Source organism: Balaenoptera ricei, chromosome 1, assembly GCF_028023285.1.
Source record: "Balaenoptera ricei isolate mBalRic1 chromosome 1, mBalRic1.hap2, whole genome shotgun sequence".
In the NCBI taxonomy this organism is placed as follows: Eukaryota; Metazoa; Chordata; class Mammalia; order Artiodactyla; family Balaenopteridae; genus Balaenoptera; species Balaenoptera ricei.
In genome coordinates, this window is record NC_082639.1 from 29,711,737 (window position 1) to 29,728,831 (window position 17,095).

The following is a 17,095-nucleotide window of genomic DNA, read 5'->3' on the forward strand; positions in this document are numbered from 1 at the left end:
ATGGCAATATAAGAGCTGTTTCCCATTTTCTTTGGCCCCTGCAGGGCCATGGTAGAAACTTCTGACTGTAGAAGAGAGTCGAGGGGCAGGTGAGTTTGGCCTGAGAGAGGCATGTGCTTCCTTTGGCCTTGGCTGTCTTGGCTGGCAGCTTTAGAAACCCATAGAAGAAACAAGATGAGGGTGAAGCCCAAGCAGCTGGCCTGCGGGCCTGCTGGTTTCCTGGTAGGTAAGGGCAGAGGACTCCTGGCCCAATAGGCAGGCAGCAGCTCTGGTCCCCAAGCCCAGTATGGGGACTGGGGATGTTCCTTCCAGTCTCCTTTGCTTTCCTCCGCCCTGCCTGCAGGCCTGCGGTCCCCGCCCCACCTGTGCCTAGGGGAACACGGGGGCCAACGATGTGCTGCAGGTCATGCTGTCCTTGCCCGGAAGCCGGCGATCATTGAACGTGTGCATGTTGATGACGGCGTCAGTCTTGACCATCATGGGAGGCTGTGGCTTGTGCTTGACCCGACGCTGGCAGGTAAGGGAGAAGCGGATCTCGTCGGCCATGGTACTGCAGAAGGAACGCTGGGGTGGGGGTACAGGGTGGGAGGGCAAGGGGCACATGGGTGAGGCCCGACCCTGCAACTCCAGCCACCTCCTCCCCTTCCTCCCAGAGCCTGTGCTAAGCTACCGGCCCTCCCTCACACGTTTACCCCACCTGCCTCCTGCCCCCTGTAAGGTGATTATTTTGAGTAGCAGCCTACAAAACATCACGTCCTTGTTTGAGGTCTAAGGTGGTATCATCTTAGCCCCATTTTACTGATGAGCCAACTGTGGCTCTGATTGGCATGCACATTCATGTCTGAGGAATTTACCCGCCTGACTTTTCTCCACTAGCTTCTGAAGGCAGGAACCAGCCAGTTTCATCCCTATGAGCCCAGCCCCCAGCTTTAGGCCTGGCTCAGAGTCAGTGCTTAAGAAACATTTGAAGAATATATGGATAACCTTGCTGGAAGGGCTTCCAACTGAGGGGAGGGGTCACCGCGCTTCCACTCAGGGAAGTTCAGTACATATTTCTCAACTGGGAGGCAGGTCCCTGTAGGGCTGTTGGTGGCAGTGGCCTCTTCTGGCCTGGGTCCCTGTGGATATCCAAGAGGGACAGCTCAAGTGCAGCACTGCCCACAGGTATCTGATGACAGTGGCTCCTATGAGACCAGCTGCCAGAGGTTGTCCTGCAGCTTGTCGAGAAGGCAGTGGGGCTATCAATGCCTCAACTTGCCCAGGGAGGCCCGGGCGTCAGCACTCAGACAGTTTGTAGGTAGGCTGTGTGGTGAAGGGGAAGGGGGACATGGCTTTGAATTCTGTCCCTGCCTCTTACCAGCTGTGTGACCTTGCCAAGTGTCCCCTTGCTTCCCCACTAAATGCAGACATCATCCCTCCTCGCCTCCCTTTCTTCATTCTGTGACTATTTACTGAGACCCACTCTGTGCCAAGCACTGTTCCATGTGTTAGGCACACAGCAGTGAAAAAGACAGATAAGGTCCTAGCCCATGGTCTAGGAGCCCATGGTCTAATGATGGGACAGAAATACATAATAAACATGTGAACAAATAATTTCAGAGAGGGATAACTATTATTACGAGAATAAAGCAGTGAAATGGGATAGAGTGGGGTGGGGAGGGGGAATAGGTGGGGAAGACTACTTGAGCTTCAGCTGAATGACCAAAAGACGCTAAGAATATGGAGCTCTGGGGGAAGAGCATTTCAGGTAGATGGAACAGCATGTGCAAAGGCCCTGAGGCAGAAATGTGCTTGGTTAAGGACTAAAAATGTGGCCAGTGTGTATGGAGCAGAGTAAGTGAGGGGGGAGGGTGGGAAAGAGGACGTTGGAGACGTGGGCAAGGACCAGATCTCATAGGCTTTTCGGTGGAATTTGGAGCTCATTCCAATTGTAATGTAATTCTAATGTAACCCAAAGAATTTGATTGTTATTTTTAGATGTATCATAATTTTTTAAACCATTCCCTATTATTGGACATTTAGGTTTTTTCACATTATAGTTAACACTTCAACAAACAACCTTGTCAATAAAATTGCACATGTCCTTGGCCACTTCCATTGGGTGCATTTCTAAAAGGAGAAATTGGTCAAAATGCGTGGCCACTTTTAAAGACTCTGGCCATACTGCAAAGTTACCTTCCAGAAACTTACCCTCTTGGACTCCCCCCAGCAATATGGGAACATGTCCCTTTTCTTATACCCATGTGAACTTGAACACCCAGAATTATCTTTGCCCCCTCCTCTTTGCTAACTCAAGCTTCCTGATTATAAAGGACTCCATTTAATTTTGGATGGATGTGTAAGTGCACCGTATACATATGACTTAACTGCAATCTCCTTCCACAGTTGCCCTGAATCCCTTTGAACTTCGCTGTGAGAGGAGCTTCCCCGCAGCCCAGTAGCCCTCAACTCAAGCTGCACATTTGAATCACCCTGTACACTTTCTTAAGAAGCCAATTCCAGGCTCTACCACAGGCCAATTAAAACACAGTCTCTGGGATTGAGGCCAGGGTATTAGCACTTAAAACACTTTCTCCCTGTGATTCCAATTTGCTACTGGGACCCAGAACCACTACCTAACCACACTTGATGAATTAATCAGACAGGTTGAACCTAGCAAGCTTGGGCCGGCCCTCCTAACTCTTTTTTTTTTTTTGGTTAAACTTTTGATTATGGAAATTTCCAAATATATGCAGAAGTGGAGAGAAGAGTATAATGAACCCCTACGTAAGCATCACGAAGCTTCCGCAACTACCCTGGAGGGGTTTATGGGAGGGAATGACATGGTTTGAATTAAGTTTTAAGCAGGGCACTGGGTGCTGTATGGAGAGCTGCTGGTCGAGAGGAAAAGTGGAGGCAGGAAGGCCAGACTGGAGGCTGGTGCATGGTCCAGCTGGAGAGGATGGGTGTGGCCTAGTGTGGAGCTACAGTGAGGGGAAAACATGCTCGGAGTCAGTGCAGAGGTGGGGCTGGCAGGGCTTCCTGGTGGACCGGATTCAGAGTGGGCTACGGTGGGGATGGGGTCAGACACCACCTTGCAGCTGGCACGTAGGGGGTTTGAAACCAGTGCAGACCCCATTCCGTCTCCTTCCCCTCCCCGCGCAGGCCCCAGCTCCTGGGGGCTTACCTGCTCTCGCTCTGCTGTCTTGCGGAGTTTGTATACAAACTCGCCCACAGCCACCAGCACAGACAGGACCAGCCCGGCGGCCAGGACGATGAAGATGCCCCCAATCTTCTGGATGCCCAGGGCGCTGGCCTCTTTGTTTTCCTCTTCGGGACACCCGCTGCCCCGCCACCACTTCTCCTTCATGATGTGCAGCTTGTCCTCCTCCTGCAGCTGCAGGATGGCAATGGTGATCTTGTCCCGGTATGGGGAGCCTGAGTGGGGGAGAGAGGAACCTGGCTGTCAGCAGCCTTTAGTCCACCTGTGCGCCCCTGTCAGTACCCTGGTGTGTGCCAGACACCATCGCTGGGCCTCTCAGTATGCTCATCCAAAGGGGGACCCTAGTGCCAGGAGGCCCCTCTTGAAATCCACCTATGGTGTCTGGGTGGAAGGGTCCCGATTTGGGGTGGAGAGTCTTGCCTATGAATCCCTGTCTCCATAGGCCTGCAGCGCATCTGGGCGGCATCAGCAGGGGTGAGGTCAGGGAGAGGAGGCATGACCTCTGAATTGACCCCCCACCTTTTTGCCTGCCCAGGTCTCCTCTGCTCAGGCCAAGGCTGACCTCGCAAGGCTTGTGGCTCTACCTTTTTGTTTCTGGGCTGAGGATATGCTGCCTTTTAAGGCTCAGTGGGGTGACGTGGGAGAAGGAGCAGGAGGCCATGTGTGCGCATGAGCGGATGTGGTGGTTTCGCTCAGCCTTTGTCACCCGCCACCCTCCCGCCTGCAGCCCCGTGCTCACCCATGGGCGTGCCAATGCCGTAGCCCTTGGAGTCGATGAGGCCCCCGATCTGGGTGAGGTTGCAGTTCCTCTGGGTGACGTACTCGATGGTGGTGGACTCCATGAGCAGCGCATAGTCGGCCGTCAGCGTCCGCTGGATGCCCTCCTCATTGTTCTTCACCAGTGCCGAGGGCTTGCTGCTCATGAAGGCCCACATCTTCTCGAAAGTGGAGATCTTGGATTTCTGGGCCGCGGGGAGGGATGAGGGGCGGTGATGCACACACAGTTACTGAGCCCACAGGGATCAAGCCCAGCTCACCCCTTAGCAGGGCCCGGGCCACTGAACTCTGTGCACAGTCCTCAGAGCGAGGGGGGGCCACCCATTGCTCAGATGTGGAAACTGAGGGCCTGGGAGGATAGGTCCCCAAACACACAGCTGCTGAGTCATAAAGCTGAGAGTCAAGCCAACCTACCCGAAAACCCTTGGCTCTTTGCCATGGCACAAGTGTTTTTCAGGCTGTTCTTTTCAAAATTAATTTTCTCTCTCTAAGATTTATTAAACAATTAAACATGTGCAGGTCCTGTTCTAAGTGCTTTGCCTGTAGTAACTCACTGATTCTTCCCAGCAATCATAGGGAGCAGGTACTGTCATTAGCCCCATTTTACAGATGAGAAAATTGAGTTTAGCTGTGCCTCAATTTGCCTAATTTACTCAGACACAAAGTGGCAAAACCAGGCTTCTAACCCAGGCCATCTGGCTCCAGAGTCCATGCTCCTAACCATAGAGCTGCACTGCCTCGCAGAAACCACTGTGAGGGTGGGGGGAGGGGCAGGGGCTGATGAGGGCAAAGCTCGGTGGATTCTGGGCCCCCCACTCCCACTGCAAGCAGGTCGCTCTATGTACCATGCTCCAGGGGAAGATTTGTCTGAGGCAAGTGTTCCTGTCTGTTCTCCTTCAAAACAGTAAAAGAGAAGCAGGGTGAGAATTGCAGAGAGGGGAGGAGAGTGGGGGCAGTCAGAGCAGGTGGTCCACAGGCCCCCTCAGCCTCTTGTTCCAGAGCGCCCTGGGCAGGATGCTGCTCCAAGAATACGGAACCAGCATCCCTAAGATCAGGCCTGGTGGGTGGGCTGCTGTGCTTGCCCCACCTGGCTGGGGAGACTCAGAGAGGGCCTGGGGCCGGGAGAGGGGGCCAAAGTTCCATGTTTCTTGCTGCCTGAGGAGACTGGGCAGACCGGGGTGCATGCACTCATGAGATTTCTTGGGAACTTAGTGCCTGCTGGCAGCAGGGATCAGCCTTGCCTCCGCTGATCCCAGGGGAGCAGGCGCCTCTGCAGGCCTCCTTGTCCCTGGCTGTTTCCAAGTCTGGCTGTGCCTGTTTGTGATGTCAGCCTGTCTGACTGGCACCCGGCCCAGCTCCAGTGTGCGTGATGGCATGGGTGTGCTCACGCAGGCTGGCGCGGGGCTGCGGGCGGGGGGAGAAGCTGTGACTGCCAGGAGTGGCGGCGGGGAGGGGGCTGGGAGGAACGTGCACCTTCTACTCTCCAGGTGTTTCCTAGCTCTAAGGGCTGTCCCCTCCAAGACTGGCTCCTGGAGACCCAAGCACGCCTGGGGGAGGAGGGAGCCCCGGAGCAGCAGGCAGCACCCCACTCGAGATTCCACCTGAGCCCCGAATCTCTTGAGTGCCAGGGATGCCTCCTTTGGGCACGGGGCCTGAGGGCGCCTTCATAGACGAGCAGCCACTCCCCTCCTGCAAATTCATCTGCCCTGAAGCTGAAGGCCTGGAAGGGCTCAGATGCCCAGAGCCCTCAGTGGGTTCCATCGGAGCAGCAAGCTGGCTGCCGCCCGCTCCTGCCGTCCTCAGCCTGTCCCACTATCAGCTATTCCTGCTCCCCAGCTACTCCATCCTCCCATGGCTCCCAGATGCTCCCCCCCCCCCCCACTTAGCTACTCTTGCCCTTAAGAACATTCCTGATGTCCAGCTCTTCTGACTCTCCAGACATTTCTTATTTTTCTAGATAATTTCTGATATCCAGACTGCCTTCTCCAGCTTCTCCCTTGGGTCCATTCTCACTCTGCTACTTTTCCCGCCCTGATTCTCTACAGTCGGAAGCTTTGAACTGGCTCCAATGATCCCCATCCCTGGGATTCATGCCCTGGTGTGATCCCTTACCCTTGAGTGTGGGCTGGGCTCAGTGACCTGCTTTTAACCCCTGCCCCCAGGAGTGATGGGATGTCATGCCTGAGATTAGGTTACAAGAGACCGTGACTTCTGTCTTGCTTCTGTTCTCTCTGGCTCCTCTGGCTTGCTGCTCTGATGGAAGCTGGCTGCCATGCTGTGAGCTGCCCCATAGAGAGGCCCACATAGCAAGGAACAGAGGGCAGCCTCCAGCCGACAGTCAGTGGAGGCGGACACCTTCTGCCCAATAGCCCAGGGGGAACTGAATACTGCCAACCACCATGTGAGTGAGCTTAGAAGCGGAGCCTGTAGATGACCACAGTGTTAGCCAGCACCCTGATCCCAGCCTGTGAGAGGCCCTGCACAGAGGACCCAGCTATGCCAAGCTGATTCCTGACCCACAGACTGTGAGGTCATAATGTTGTTGTTTTAAGACACTAAGTTTGGGGTAATTTGTTATGCAGCTATAGGTAACTGATACACTCTCTTACACACATATTGACGCAAGCTACTTTTATTCCCAAGATCGTTGCTTTTTCAGATAATCAGTTCCAACTCTTCTTCTAACCAGGTTATCCAAGTCCAATCATCACTGCTTGGCAGGGACACATGGCCTCTGCTGTCTTGGTTATTGTAACTAAATACTATTCTCCAATCAGTGATTTCAGCACCTCAGCTCCTTTTCCATCCCAGTCTCTCCTGCTTTCCAAATTCTCCTTTTTCTACTGGAGGTGGGAATTAGGAGTGTATGAGGCCATCAGGGCTCCTTTTACATCTCCTAATGCATGCATGCATGCATCCGTCCATCTATCCAGTCATCTATCTACCTATCCATCCACCCACCCATCCTCTCATTCATCATGTTCATGTTCTCACCCATTCACTCACACACTATCTACACACTAATTCATTCAACTAACTATCCAACTATCCATCCAGCCTTTTACTTATCCATCCATCCATCCATCCATCCTTACACCTCACCCATCTCACCCACTCATTCTCCGACACAACCAGCCAACAGTAACTTGAAAATGAACCACACAGGGAGCCCTGGCCCGCTCCTTCTGTCTCAGAAGAGGATGAGAACTTCTCCTCTTTCTGCAAACGCCTCCCTGCATCCTCTCCCCAACACCCCGTTCCTCCTATACATAGGCCTGCCTGACATCAAAATAATACGCTCTTCCCAGTAACACCCCATCATAAATGGAGATAGAAATTTCCATTGGAGGCTGGCGAGGGAGAGGCTGGTATTGAAGCCGATGGGCTTTGAGGAGAGACACGTGAAAGCTTGAAGCAGGTGAAGGAATGGAATGGGGAAGATGGGTAAAGAAGACACCAGAGAGCTTGGGTCAGTTAAGATGAGAAGTGAAGATAAGGCAGGAAGCTGGCTGTGATGCTGATTTCAAGAGGTTCTGCTCTCCCAGCTCTAGTGTCAACTAATTCATTACCTTCATCACCTTTAGACAGATGGGTCTGAAATCTTCTTCCCTAGAAAGGCCACCCCCTGTGTTTGTCTCATATCTTGGGATCCCCATTTTCAACAAAACCCACTGATGGTTTCTGATTCCCCTTAGGTCCTGTCCTTGAGTGATTCTGTGATTCTGAGAACATCCCTGAAAAGCTTCCCTGTGGCACCTCTGAGGCAGGGAGGGATACAGCCAGGGACCCTCCTGGAATCTCAGTCCCCTCTCCTATCTTCCTGGGCCTGGTCACAAGATGCCTGAGTTCCGTCACTGGCCTGAGTTAGTTACCACCCCAGGGAATGGAGTCTCACATACCTACGGTTCCAATGCCATCCTCCCTGTCCCAGCTCCAGTGGGAACCTTAATAAGCGTTGCTTCAGGGCCAGTCACTCAAATCAATTAATGGAATTGTTTGGAGCAGCCGATACAGGGCGACATGCCAGGACGGAGAGGATTTTTTTATCAGTGAATTTGGCAAGAAAGTAAGTTTCAGACTCACGACTTTCAATTCTAGCCTCCTCAAAGAAGTAAATTGATTTTCTCCAACTGAAGATATTTAATCTTGAGAATTTAACATTTCTGTACAAGAAAATGTATATAGGTATATATATATATGTATAAAAATATATATCAATTCCAAAGAGAGCTGAATCTCAGGGAATGTGTGTGGGGAGGCAATGTGATTCCATGTGAGACCTTGGGTATTTTCCATACTGGAAAAGAGACCTTTTTCCAGATTAACTGGCTTTCTTATCCCTGGATGTGGAGTCTTTGGCCTTATCGGATCCACGTACCAGAGCAGTTAATCATGTCTCTTGGGTTATTTTCATGGGGACCAGGAGGCTCCCTGAATCCCCTGCCTCTGCCCACCTCGCCAGGGCAGACTTGCTGATCCTCTGGCCCAGCAGCTGCCTCTGCTGTCTGCACGTGCCCCTGAGGCTTGCCTGTGCGGGGGCTGCAGGCTGGCCCCTGAAGGGAGAGTTAGGAGGTGAGGGCTGCAGGCTGACCCTGGCAGGGGGGAGTCAGGAGGCGAGGGCTACAGGCTGGCCCTGCAGGGGAGAGTGAGGAGGTGAGAGCTGCAGGCTGGGGATGGAGGTGGTGGGAGGGGTTGGCCCCACTGCATGGACTCTGGTGTCACACCTAGCTGGGTTCAAATGCCAGCTCCTCCTGTGACCACAGGCAAGTGATGTCACGTCTCTGAGCCTCACTTTCCACATGTGTAAAATGGGAATCAGCTTAGCACAGAGCCAGGGTCCTAGGAAGTGCTTGCTAAGTGGCTAGCGTCATTCTCTGTCTTTAAGCCTCCTTTATTCTCTTTAAGGTTCAGTTTTCTCATCTAGAAATTGGGGATAATAATTTCTAGAGTGCAGAGTTTCTATAGAAACTAAATGACATAATACTCAGTGGCAGAAAATTCCAGTGCTGAGACGGGCCAGGCAGAGAACGGTAAATAAGTAAAGACCGCTGAGTGGAGTTCTGATAAGCTGGAGAGGGCCGTCGCCTCTTGGCACCTGACAGTCTCTCTTCAGGAGAGCCAGCTCAGCGATGCTCCTCCATCTTTCACATTCTCGAGAAGCTGGATATGTGAATTTTTTAAATGCAAAAATCTCCCCATTTTAAAATGCTGGCCACTAATTACAAATATATAAGAAATGTGCGTCCCCTAAAATCCTATCTGTGGGCTGAACAGGGCTGTGTATCACCAAGAATAAACAATAAAAATAGTTAACATTTATTGTATGCATACTCTGTGTCAGGTATGGTTCTAAGTTTTTTATATAAATTATCCCATTTAATCATCTCAATAATCACCTCTACAAGGGGGGGTTGTACTATTATTATACCCATTTCATAGGTGAAAAAACTGAGGCACAGAGAGGTCATCAGTAACTGACTCGTTTTCAATAACTTCCCATCATCCCCGGGCCTCCCCTGCCCCTTCTGCTGCCTTTCTGCCTGCCTGTTCTGGGTCTCTTCTATTCTGAGGACCTCTGGGCTCCCCCTGAAGTGTTTAGCTCTGTGCAGAGGTAGACAGCCATCCTGTGATAGAGGCACCAATGTCCTCCACAAAGCCCCCAGGCCCAATCTGGAGGGACCTGGAAGAAGAGAGGTTCTCCAGGTGTCCACTGGCTGGAGCTTCTCCATGGGACTCCAGTTAAACCCTTGCCTCAGGAGGGGACTACACGGCAAAAGGAGAAAAGGGGCCAGCCGGCTTGCCCATCTTCTGGGTCAGCCAAAGAGAGGGGCATCCAGAGGAGAAAGCGTTTGCCTTAAATGTACTGTGTGCCTAGCACTGGCCTAATCACTGTATATACAGTAGCTCATTGAATCTCCTTGCTAATTGCTGCATGGTGGGAATCAGTATCCATGTCACCCAGGTGAGCAAATTGAGGCTCAGAGAAGTGAAGTGACTTATCCAAGGTCACCCAGCACAGACAACAGCCAAGACCCAAGTCCTGGTCTGTCTGACTCTGAGACTGATGTGACTTGACTGCGCCAGGCTGCACCACAATGAATTCTGCCTGGTCACTGCATTTCTGTCCTCCTATCCTGCTTCTGCTTGAAAGCAGGGCTAAGGCTGTATCAGAGAGGCCAGCAGACATGTCAGGAGAAACTGGGAGCTGAGCTTGAGAGCACCTCCTGAGCCTTCCAGCCCAGGGAAGAGTCTGCTGAGCAGCTGGAAGGTAGGGAGATGGACTGAATGGCCCCTCCAGGCACCTTCCAGGCTCAGTTGCTAGGATGGGGCAAAGCTGTGCAAGGGGTGGGGCTTGCCGGTGCCAGGGACCTGGGGAGCCTGGAACTCTTGGTCCCCAGCTCTATCTCTTTCCTAAGCGGCTGTCGCTCACACACAGTCCCTCCCACATGTGATGTGTCTCTCCCACCGCAACACCAAAGAGGGCTAAATCCTTGGAGAAGCTGTCTTCTGACATCCTCTGCCTTCAAAGCTGCCCAGCCCTCCCCACCAAGAACACGCTTTGCCAACGTCCTCCTTTACATTTTGCCTACATATTTTTACAGCCAAACAACACTTTCAGAGGCCTCCTTTTTCTTCTCCTAATTAATTTTTATCTTCCAAGACGGAGGGAGGACAACACAGGAGACGTTGTTTGTGATGTTTGCTGCTCCCTGACAACTCTTCAAATGAAATTTCCTTTGGAATGATGGGCTGCCACTAGCCACGCGTCTCCCCGGATACAGGGTGCGGGGGGGGGGGGGCGAGGGATCTGGAGCCCCCCTGAGAGACCAGCGTCTCGCTTCCTGCTGTTGTCATCTTTGGATGGGAATGGGCTCTCTCCCTCGAGTGCCACTCTCAGCCAGGGGGGCTTTTTAAGACAGTTTGCAGCTTAACCAGGAAACATGCTAACTGCAGAAATGAAGTTCATTTGCCCTGTGCTCTGGAACCTTCAGGGGTGCTATCTGCTGGGTTCCTGTCCTCAGCATGGTCTCCTGTATTTGCTTTACTTGGCCTCTGCTATCTTTTAATTCCATCCTTTAATTCAACAACGGCATCCACTCAACGTGAATTATTTAAGCAACTACGATGTGCCAGGATGGTTCTAGGCTGGGGATACGGCTTCACTCTTCCCCAAGGAACTCCTGGGCTGTGGCTGGCTCCTTAGAGAAACAATATGGACACGGGGACAAAGAGCACAGGCATTAGAGCCAGACTACTTGGATTCGAATCCCAGCGCTGCATTTCACCAGCTGTGTGACGTTAGGCAAGAAGTATGAACTCAGGTGACTTTCTGAGCCTTCCTTTCATCATATGTTAAATGGAGGTGATAATAATAGTCTCAACCTTCTAGGGACGTTATGAGGATGATAGGAGTGAATACAGGTAAAGTACTTGGAACGTTGCCTGGCACACAGTAAGTGCTCAATAAATGTTACTATTATTTTGACTTTGCCAATGTCTCCTAGACATCCAATGGCAACCTCTGGAGCTGATTCCTGTTCAACCCTAGTGCCAGTCTTGCCATATACACTCACGGGCGGGAGAGAGGACCACCCCTCCAGGAGAAGACCCTGGAGCGGCTGCGGGAGAGGGCAGCGTGTGTGCAGACAAAGTATCTGACCGTACATCCGGCTCCATTGATCCTTGAGCTGCTGTTTGATCACCTGCAACTCACCCAGCCCCTCGGGACCTCTGTTTCTCTAGGTTAAACTCAGGTTTCCTTCCAGCTCTAACTTGAAAGTGACCATAAGGAGGCTACCCCCAGGCCCAGTGCAGGGGTGGGGGAGGGGACGGGCTTGGGGAGGGAGGTATGACTGAGGAGGGCGGGCTGGGGGTGGGGCAGGGAGGAAGTAAGTTTGTCTAGCAACCTTCTGGGAGGGTCTCTTCTTCTAGCTCATCATCCGAGGTGGGGTTAATGCATCCACACTCAGGTTCCTCTCTGCCTACATTACAGTCCCACCGCTGCTGCTGATGGGAGGGAGCCTAGGCAACAGGGCTTTCGTTTGAATTAAAGCAGGAGACAAGGTGGCCAGAGAGCAAGCGGAATTCATCGGTGATCAGGAGGGCAAGGAAGGGGAGTTGGTTCTGCAGGGGGATGTGGAGTTGCTGTTTCTGGCCAAAGGCCCTTGTGAGCCTGGGCCCTTAAGCCCCAGCATCCCAGCTGGGTGGCAGCATCTGTGTCCCTCCCCTGCCCTCCTCACTGCACCATTCGCAGGGAAGGTGGGTGAGGGTGGAACGGGCTGCGGGAGGTGCTGCTTGATGCCGAGGACAGCAGCTCGGTGGGGAGCAGGGACCGGGCTCTTGGAAGCCAATCTGAGCATCTTAGCATGGAGGGAGGCAAGGGCATCCAATCAGTGGCAATGAGCCTGCACTGGGCTTATTTATGCTGCTTCCCTTTGATCGGGAGCCCTGCTTAGAGACGGGCTCATCTGTAATGCATGAGGGATGCTCTGGCACAGTCAAAGGGCTGGGCCGTAGCCTGCGGATAGGCGGGAGCAGGCGCACGCGCGCACACACACACACGCGCGCACACACACACGCGCGCACACACACACACGCCCATCCCCCCACTCACACTTATCTAAGCACACCTGTTGGGACATTTAAGCAGACAGACACGCGTGCACTCTCCACCTACATATCCATGTAGACACTGGCACACACCTGTAAACAATCATAGGCACATATCCGCATGCCCAGATCACAGAGACACATGCACACATATGCTGGTCAGTACATATATGCAGACACTCATGTCCAAGCATAAAGACACACAAGCACCCAGACAGGCTGACTCTTGTGCATGGGCACACGTGTGCACACATGCATACGCGAATGTGCATTCACACGTTATATACCGCTACACGCGCACGTGAAGGCATTCACATACTCACATACTTGCTCACCCTCATGAATACATACACTGGGTCCCAGAGAGCCCCTAGTGTGCTTATGACAATGCTTTACCTTCCCCACACTCTAAATACCCGGTGGTGACCTTGTAGGAAGACTGAGTTTGCCAGAAGCAATATCCCAGAGGGGAGTCTGTTTCCTCTCCCTGTGCTCTTCACTAAGCAGCTGCTTCTACCGGTACGAAGAGGCACAGGGGAGGCCAGGGCCTGGGGGAGTGCTACTGGGGCTCCATGCCCAGGAGGCAGAAGGCTTTCCCACCCAACCCCTTCTTTCTGTCCTTACTCAGGCCCCACTAGAGGCTCAATCTATCACTCAGAGACTTAGCCTGGAAGGAGGCAAGGGCTGGGCGATGGGGAACCAGGGCCCGGAGGAAAGCAAAACACCCCGGGCTTTCAGACTGATTGACGGCAATTGACTACTAAACAAATACATGAATGAATGGACCCATAGCCACAGAATTCCCAGATCCTGACCATTTCTGAGAAATCATGAGAGTAGTGGTCCCCAAAGGGTGGTCCCTGGTCCAGCAGTCTCAGCCTCACCCGGGAACTCATTAGAAATGCACATTCTCAGGCCCCCCAGGACCTACTGAATCAGTAACTTCAGGGGTGGGGCCCAGCAATCTGGGGGCTCCCCAAGCCCTCCAGGTGATTTGGACACACACTCAAGTCTGAGAACCATGGCTCAGAACATGCGCTTTGGAGAAAGGCAGACCTGGGCCAGCCTTGGACTCCTTTAGCTGTGAGTCCTTGGACAACCCGCTTAATGCACCAAGCCTTAGTTTCCACACATGTAAAGTGGAAATAATTGCAGTCTCTACTTCACGGGATTTGTCACGAAGATTAAATGAGACCAAGCATGGAGCACCTGGCCCACTGTGAGCTCTCAGTGGTGGTCGCTATAGTTATTATTACTTTAATTTCCAGAAGAACATTTACAGCTATCGGTGATCAGGGTCACTCAGTTTCCTAAACCCTCAGCTACTCTAGTAGAAGGTGAAAAAACATTAAGGAACTAAGCTAACGCTTTACAAAACAGGAGGGTGCAGCAAAGTCATGGCCAGATCCCCATGAGAGCAGTAACCCGAGCAGCTGACAGGGGCTTTACATGGACACCAGCATTCCACGAGTGTAATAGGCTAAGGAATGCTTGTAAATGCTGGTTCAAGTTTTAAGCCTCCTTCCTTCCCTGGAGAATGTTCTCCCTGCTGCTCTCTCACTGGTGGAGAGCTCACCCCAAGCCCAGGCCAGCCTCTTGGGAGTGGAGGCTGCTGAAACGCAAAGCCAAGGGCAGGGAGCCCACTGGCCCCAGGGCCTGTTTGTGTGCCTGGGCCATGCTTCTCCTTTGCCCTTTTCCAGCCTCTTCTCTCCACCTGTCCTCCTCTGATGATTTAAGGAAACACAGCATATTCATGCTGCTTGTCCCAGGTATGGAAACTTCTAGGATTTGTGCTGGGACCAATCCAGATGGCCACATCACTACAGCTCCCCAAAGTCAACTGGTCCCACACAGGCATGGGCGGAGCCCTGGGGATTTCTGGTCCTTTGGCTCTGTGTGGTTAGGGAAGGAGAGTGAAGGGAGGGAGAAGGTCTCACCTTGAAGAAGGTCATGGTGGCCCCGTCCTTGACAGCCCCATACTCGATTTTGGTTTGCTTGGCCAGGTCATCGGCAGAGTCGATGGGCGATTCCATGCGCTCCACGGTCAGAAAGGCAGCCAGGTTGGCCGTATAGGAGGAGATGATGATCAGTGTGAAGAACCACCAGATGCCACCAATGATGCGCGTGGACAGGGCTTTGGGCATCAGTTCAGACCCTGGGAGGAGGGAGGAGGAGACCGGTGGTCCCTGACAATGCTCAGACCAGGGTTGCTCTGGTCCTCTGGGGCATGAACTCCACTGACAATCTAGGAACAGCTGAGATCGCTTCCCTAGACCAGTGGTTCTCAAAGTGTAGTTCCTGGACCATCAGCATCACCTGGGAACTTGTTAGAAATGCACATTCTCAGGCCCCACCCCAGGACCTAATGAATCAGTAACTTAGTGGTGGGGCCCAGGAATCTGGGCTTTGATAAGCCCTCCAGGTGATCCTGATGCAGGCTAAAATTTAAGAACCACTGCTCGAGAAAAACACACACATGCACAACATTTCACAGGCTTGTCAGACCCTCTGATGCCTATCTGTGAACCACCTGTGTGGTCCCAGGGTCTGAACACCTGGAAGTCTTGAGTGACTCCTGCCCTTAGCCCTTAGTTCTCTGCGTGATCATGTGCCAGACAATTTCCCTCTCTGGGACTCTGTAAAACACCGTCCTTCCTCTGTCCCAGCCTCACGCAAATACCACAATGCTGCTGTAATGATATAATTTGAGGAGGAACTGTGTTGGAAATACAAGTGGTATACAAATATAAGATTGCTATAGGATGCTTTGCAGGAGAAGAATCAACATTTTTTGAAGCTCTTTGCCGAAATAGATCACTCCTCCTCCCCGACCTTGGGTGTGAAGCACAATTTAGCTGAAACCTTCTAACTGAAGTAATTAACTAGGTGGCTTTCAAGAGATTTAAATAGCAAGTGACTCCTGAACTTTCCAGAATATTTGGACCTGCCGTCTGAAAAGCGTCTGCTTTGATATGGATGAATTTTTTTCTCAAAGAAATCACTCAAGGGAGAGTTTTTCAAATACATAACTATTTTTCTCCCTCCTAATCAAAACCTTGTGGGGAATACATCAGGGGCCAGTGCTTTGAATAGCAGCAGGAGGTGAAAGGGAAGCTATTACCGCATTGAGGGGCCTCCAGGTCCTTCCCAACTGTCACTGAGCAAAGATGATGAATGAAGAAGCAAGGTGAGGCTTTAGGACACTCATTAATGGTGGGGATAGAAAGAGGCACTTCCCTCTAAAGCTGCCTGTCACTTCCCAGCTGCTGGAGACCACGCCCCCGCCTCCACCCCCCAGCTTCATCTGCCTGGCCCTCCCTCAAGAAAGGGGGCTAGAGTTGCCCCCAAAGGGAGAATGACTTATTTTAGTTGTTTGCTTGGTGAGCTCTGCCAGGCTCTGTTGGGCCCCTGACCTGGCCTCTGTTGTGGCTGGGAGTTCGCTCAGGTCAGGGTCCTTCATTCAAGTGCCCAGCACAGGGCTTCGCATGTAGTGGGGACTCAGGAGACACTGAGATAACATCAGTCATTCATTCCTCTGGCATTTGCTGGTATATATCTACTGAGGACCAGGGTTTGTGCTGGGCCTTGAGGATACACACAGATGAGTGAGGGACAGAGACATGCTTTGCCCCTTGGATCTCCTTCCCTCCCTGGCGTGTTTGTTGCCCACTGTCCCTCCGTGGGACCCTAACTCAGGCAGAGGTAATGAGCAGAGGCAATGAGCACTTGGCTCCTGGCCATCAGGGCTTGGGGATGGGGTTCTTCTGGGGGTCTTTCCTGGCTGGGTTTCCCTCCCCCTGTGCTTGCCCTCCAGCCCCTGGTGTTTCTGCACTATGCTCCTTGCAGGTGCTCTGCTTTCTGAGATAATTGAGCAAGTGCAAATCTTTCCAAAAGGTGGGCTACCAGCCGGGAGTAGGTGCAGTATCCCAACCCTCAGTCAAGAGGATGTAAGAAAAAATGGCGTCCTTCTGTGTTTACCAGCTCTGATGCACTGAGGCTAATGTCCCCACCTCAGACACGCCCTTTTCAACTACTAGGCTCCCCAGAGTCCAGTTCCCGCTACATTCTGAAGTTTTCATAGTCCATCTCTGTCCTCCACCCCCATGGCCACTACCCTGGCTCAGGTATCATCATCTCATTCTTGCAATGGCCTCCCACCCAGCCTCCCTGCCTCCAGTCTCCCCTCGTCCTCAGCCCAACTTTGCTCAGCCAGATTCTGCGGTGGTGAGGCCATCGGTGGGGTTGGCCCCAGCAGACAAGATGCTGTATGTCCATCGCAGCTGGAGCAGGAGGGGCTGGGGATGAACCCTGCATGCCATGGGTGGGCGTGGCTTATATGCTTCAGCCTCAGACCGTGAGCCGGTCCGGCCGCAGTAGTGGTGGAGCTTGGGGGCCTGGGAAAGGGCACACACCTGAGCATCCAGGTGTCGCCAACCTTCTGAGGGCCTGGCAGGTCTGAGGCTGCCCTGGAGGGTGGGGCTGGCTCTGCTGACTCTGGAGAGGAGG

General features: G+C 52.6%; 1 protein-coding gene across 1 annotated transcript in view; it reads right to left on the bottom strand.

Moving 5' to 3' along the window:
* Window positions 1-369: 369 nt before the first annotated feature.
* The window catches only part of GRIK3 (glutamate ionotropic receptor kainate type subunit 3), a 228,116-nt gene continuing 211,390 nt past the window's right edge, over window positions 370-17,095 (bottom strand). The window contains exons 13-16 of the mRNA XM_059897061.1: window positions 14,527-14,744; window positions 3,942-4,164; window positions 3,167-3,417; window positions 370-564 (exon numbers count right to left, since the gene is read on the bottom strand). Coding sequence (XP_059753044.1) covers window positions 370-564; window positions 3,167-3,417; window positions 3,942-4,164; window positions 14,527-14,744 — 887 coding nt within the window. The remainder of the gene's footprint in view (window positions 565-3,166; window positions 3,418-3,941; window positions 4,165-14,526; window positions 14,745-17,095) is intronic.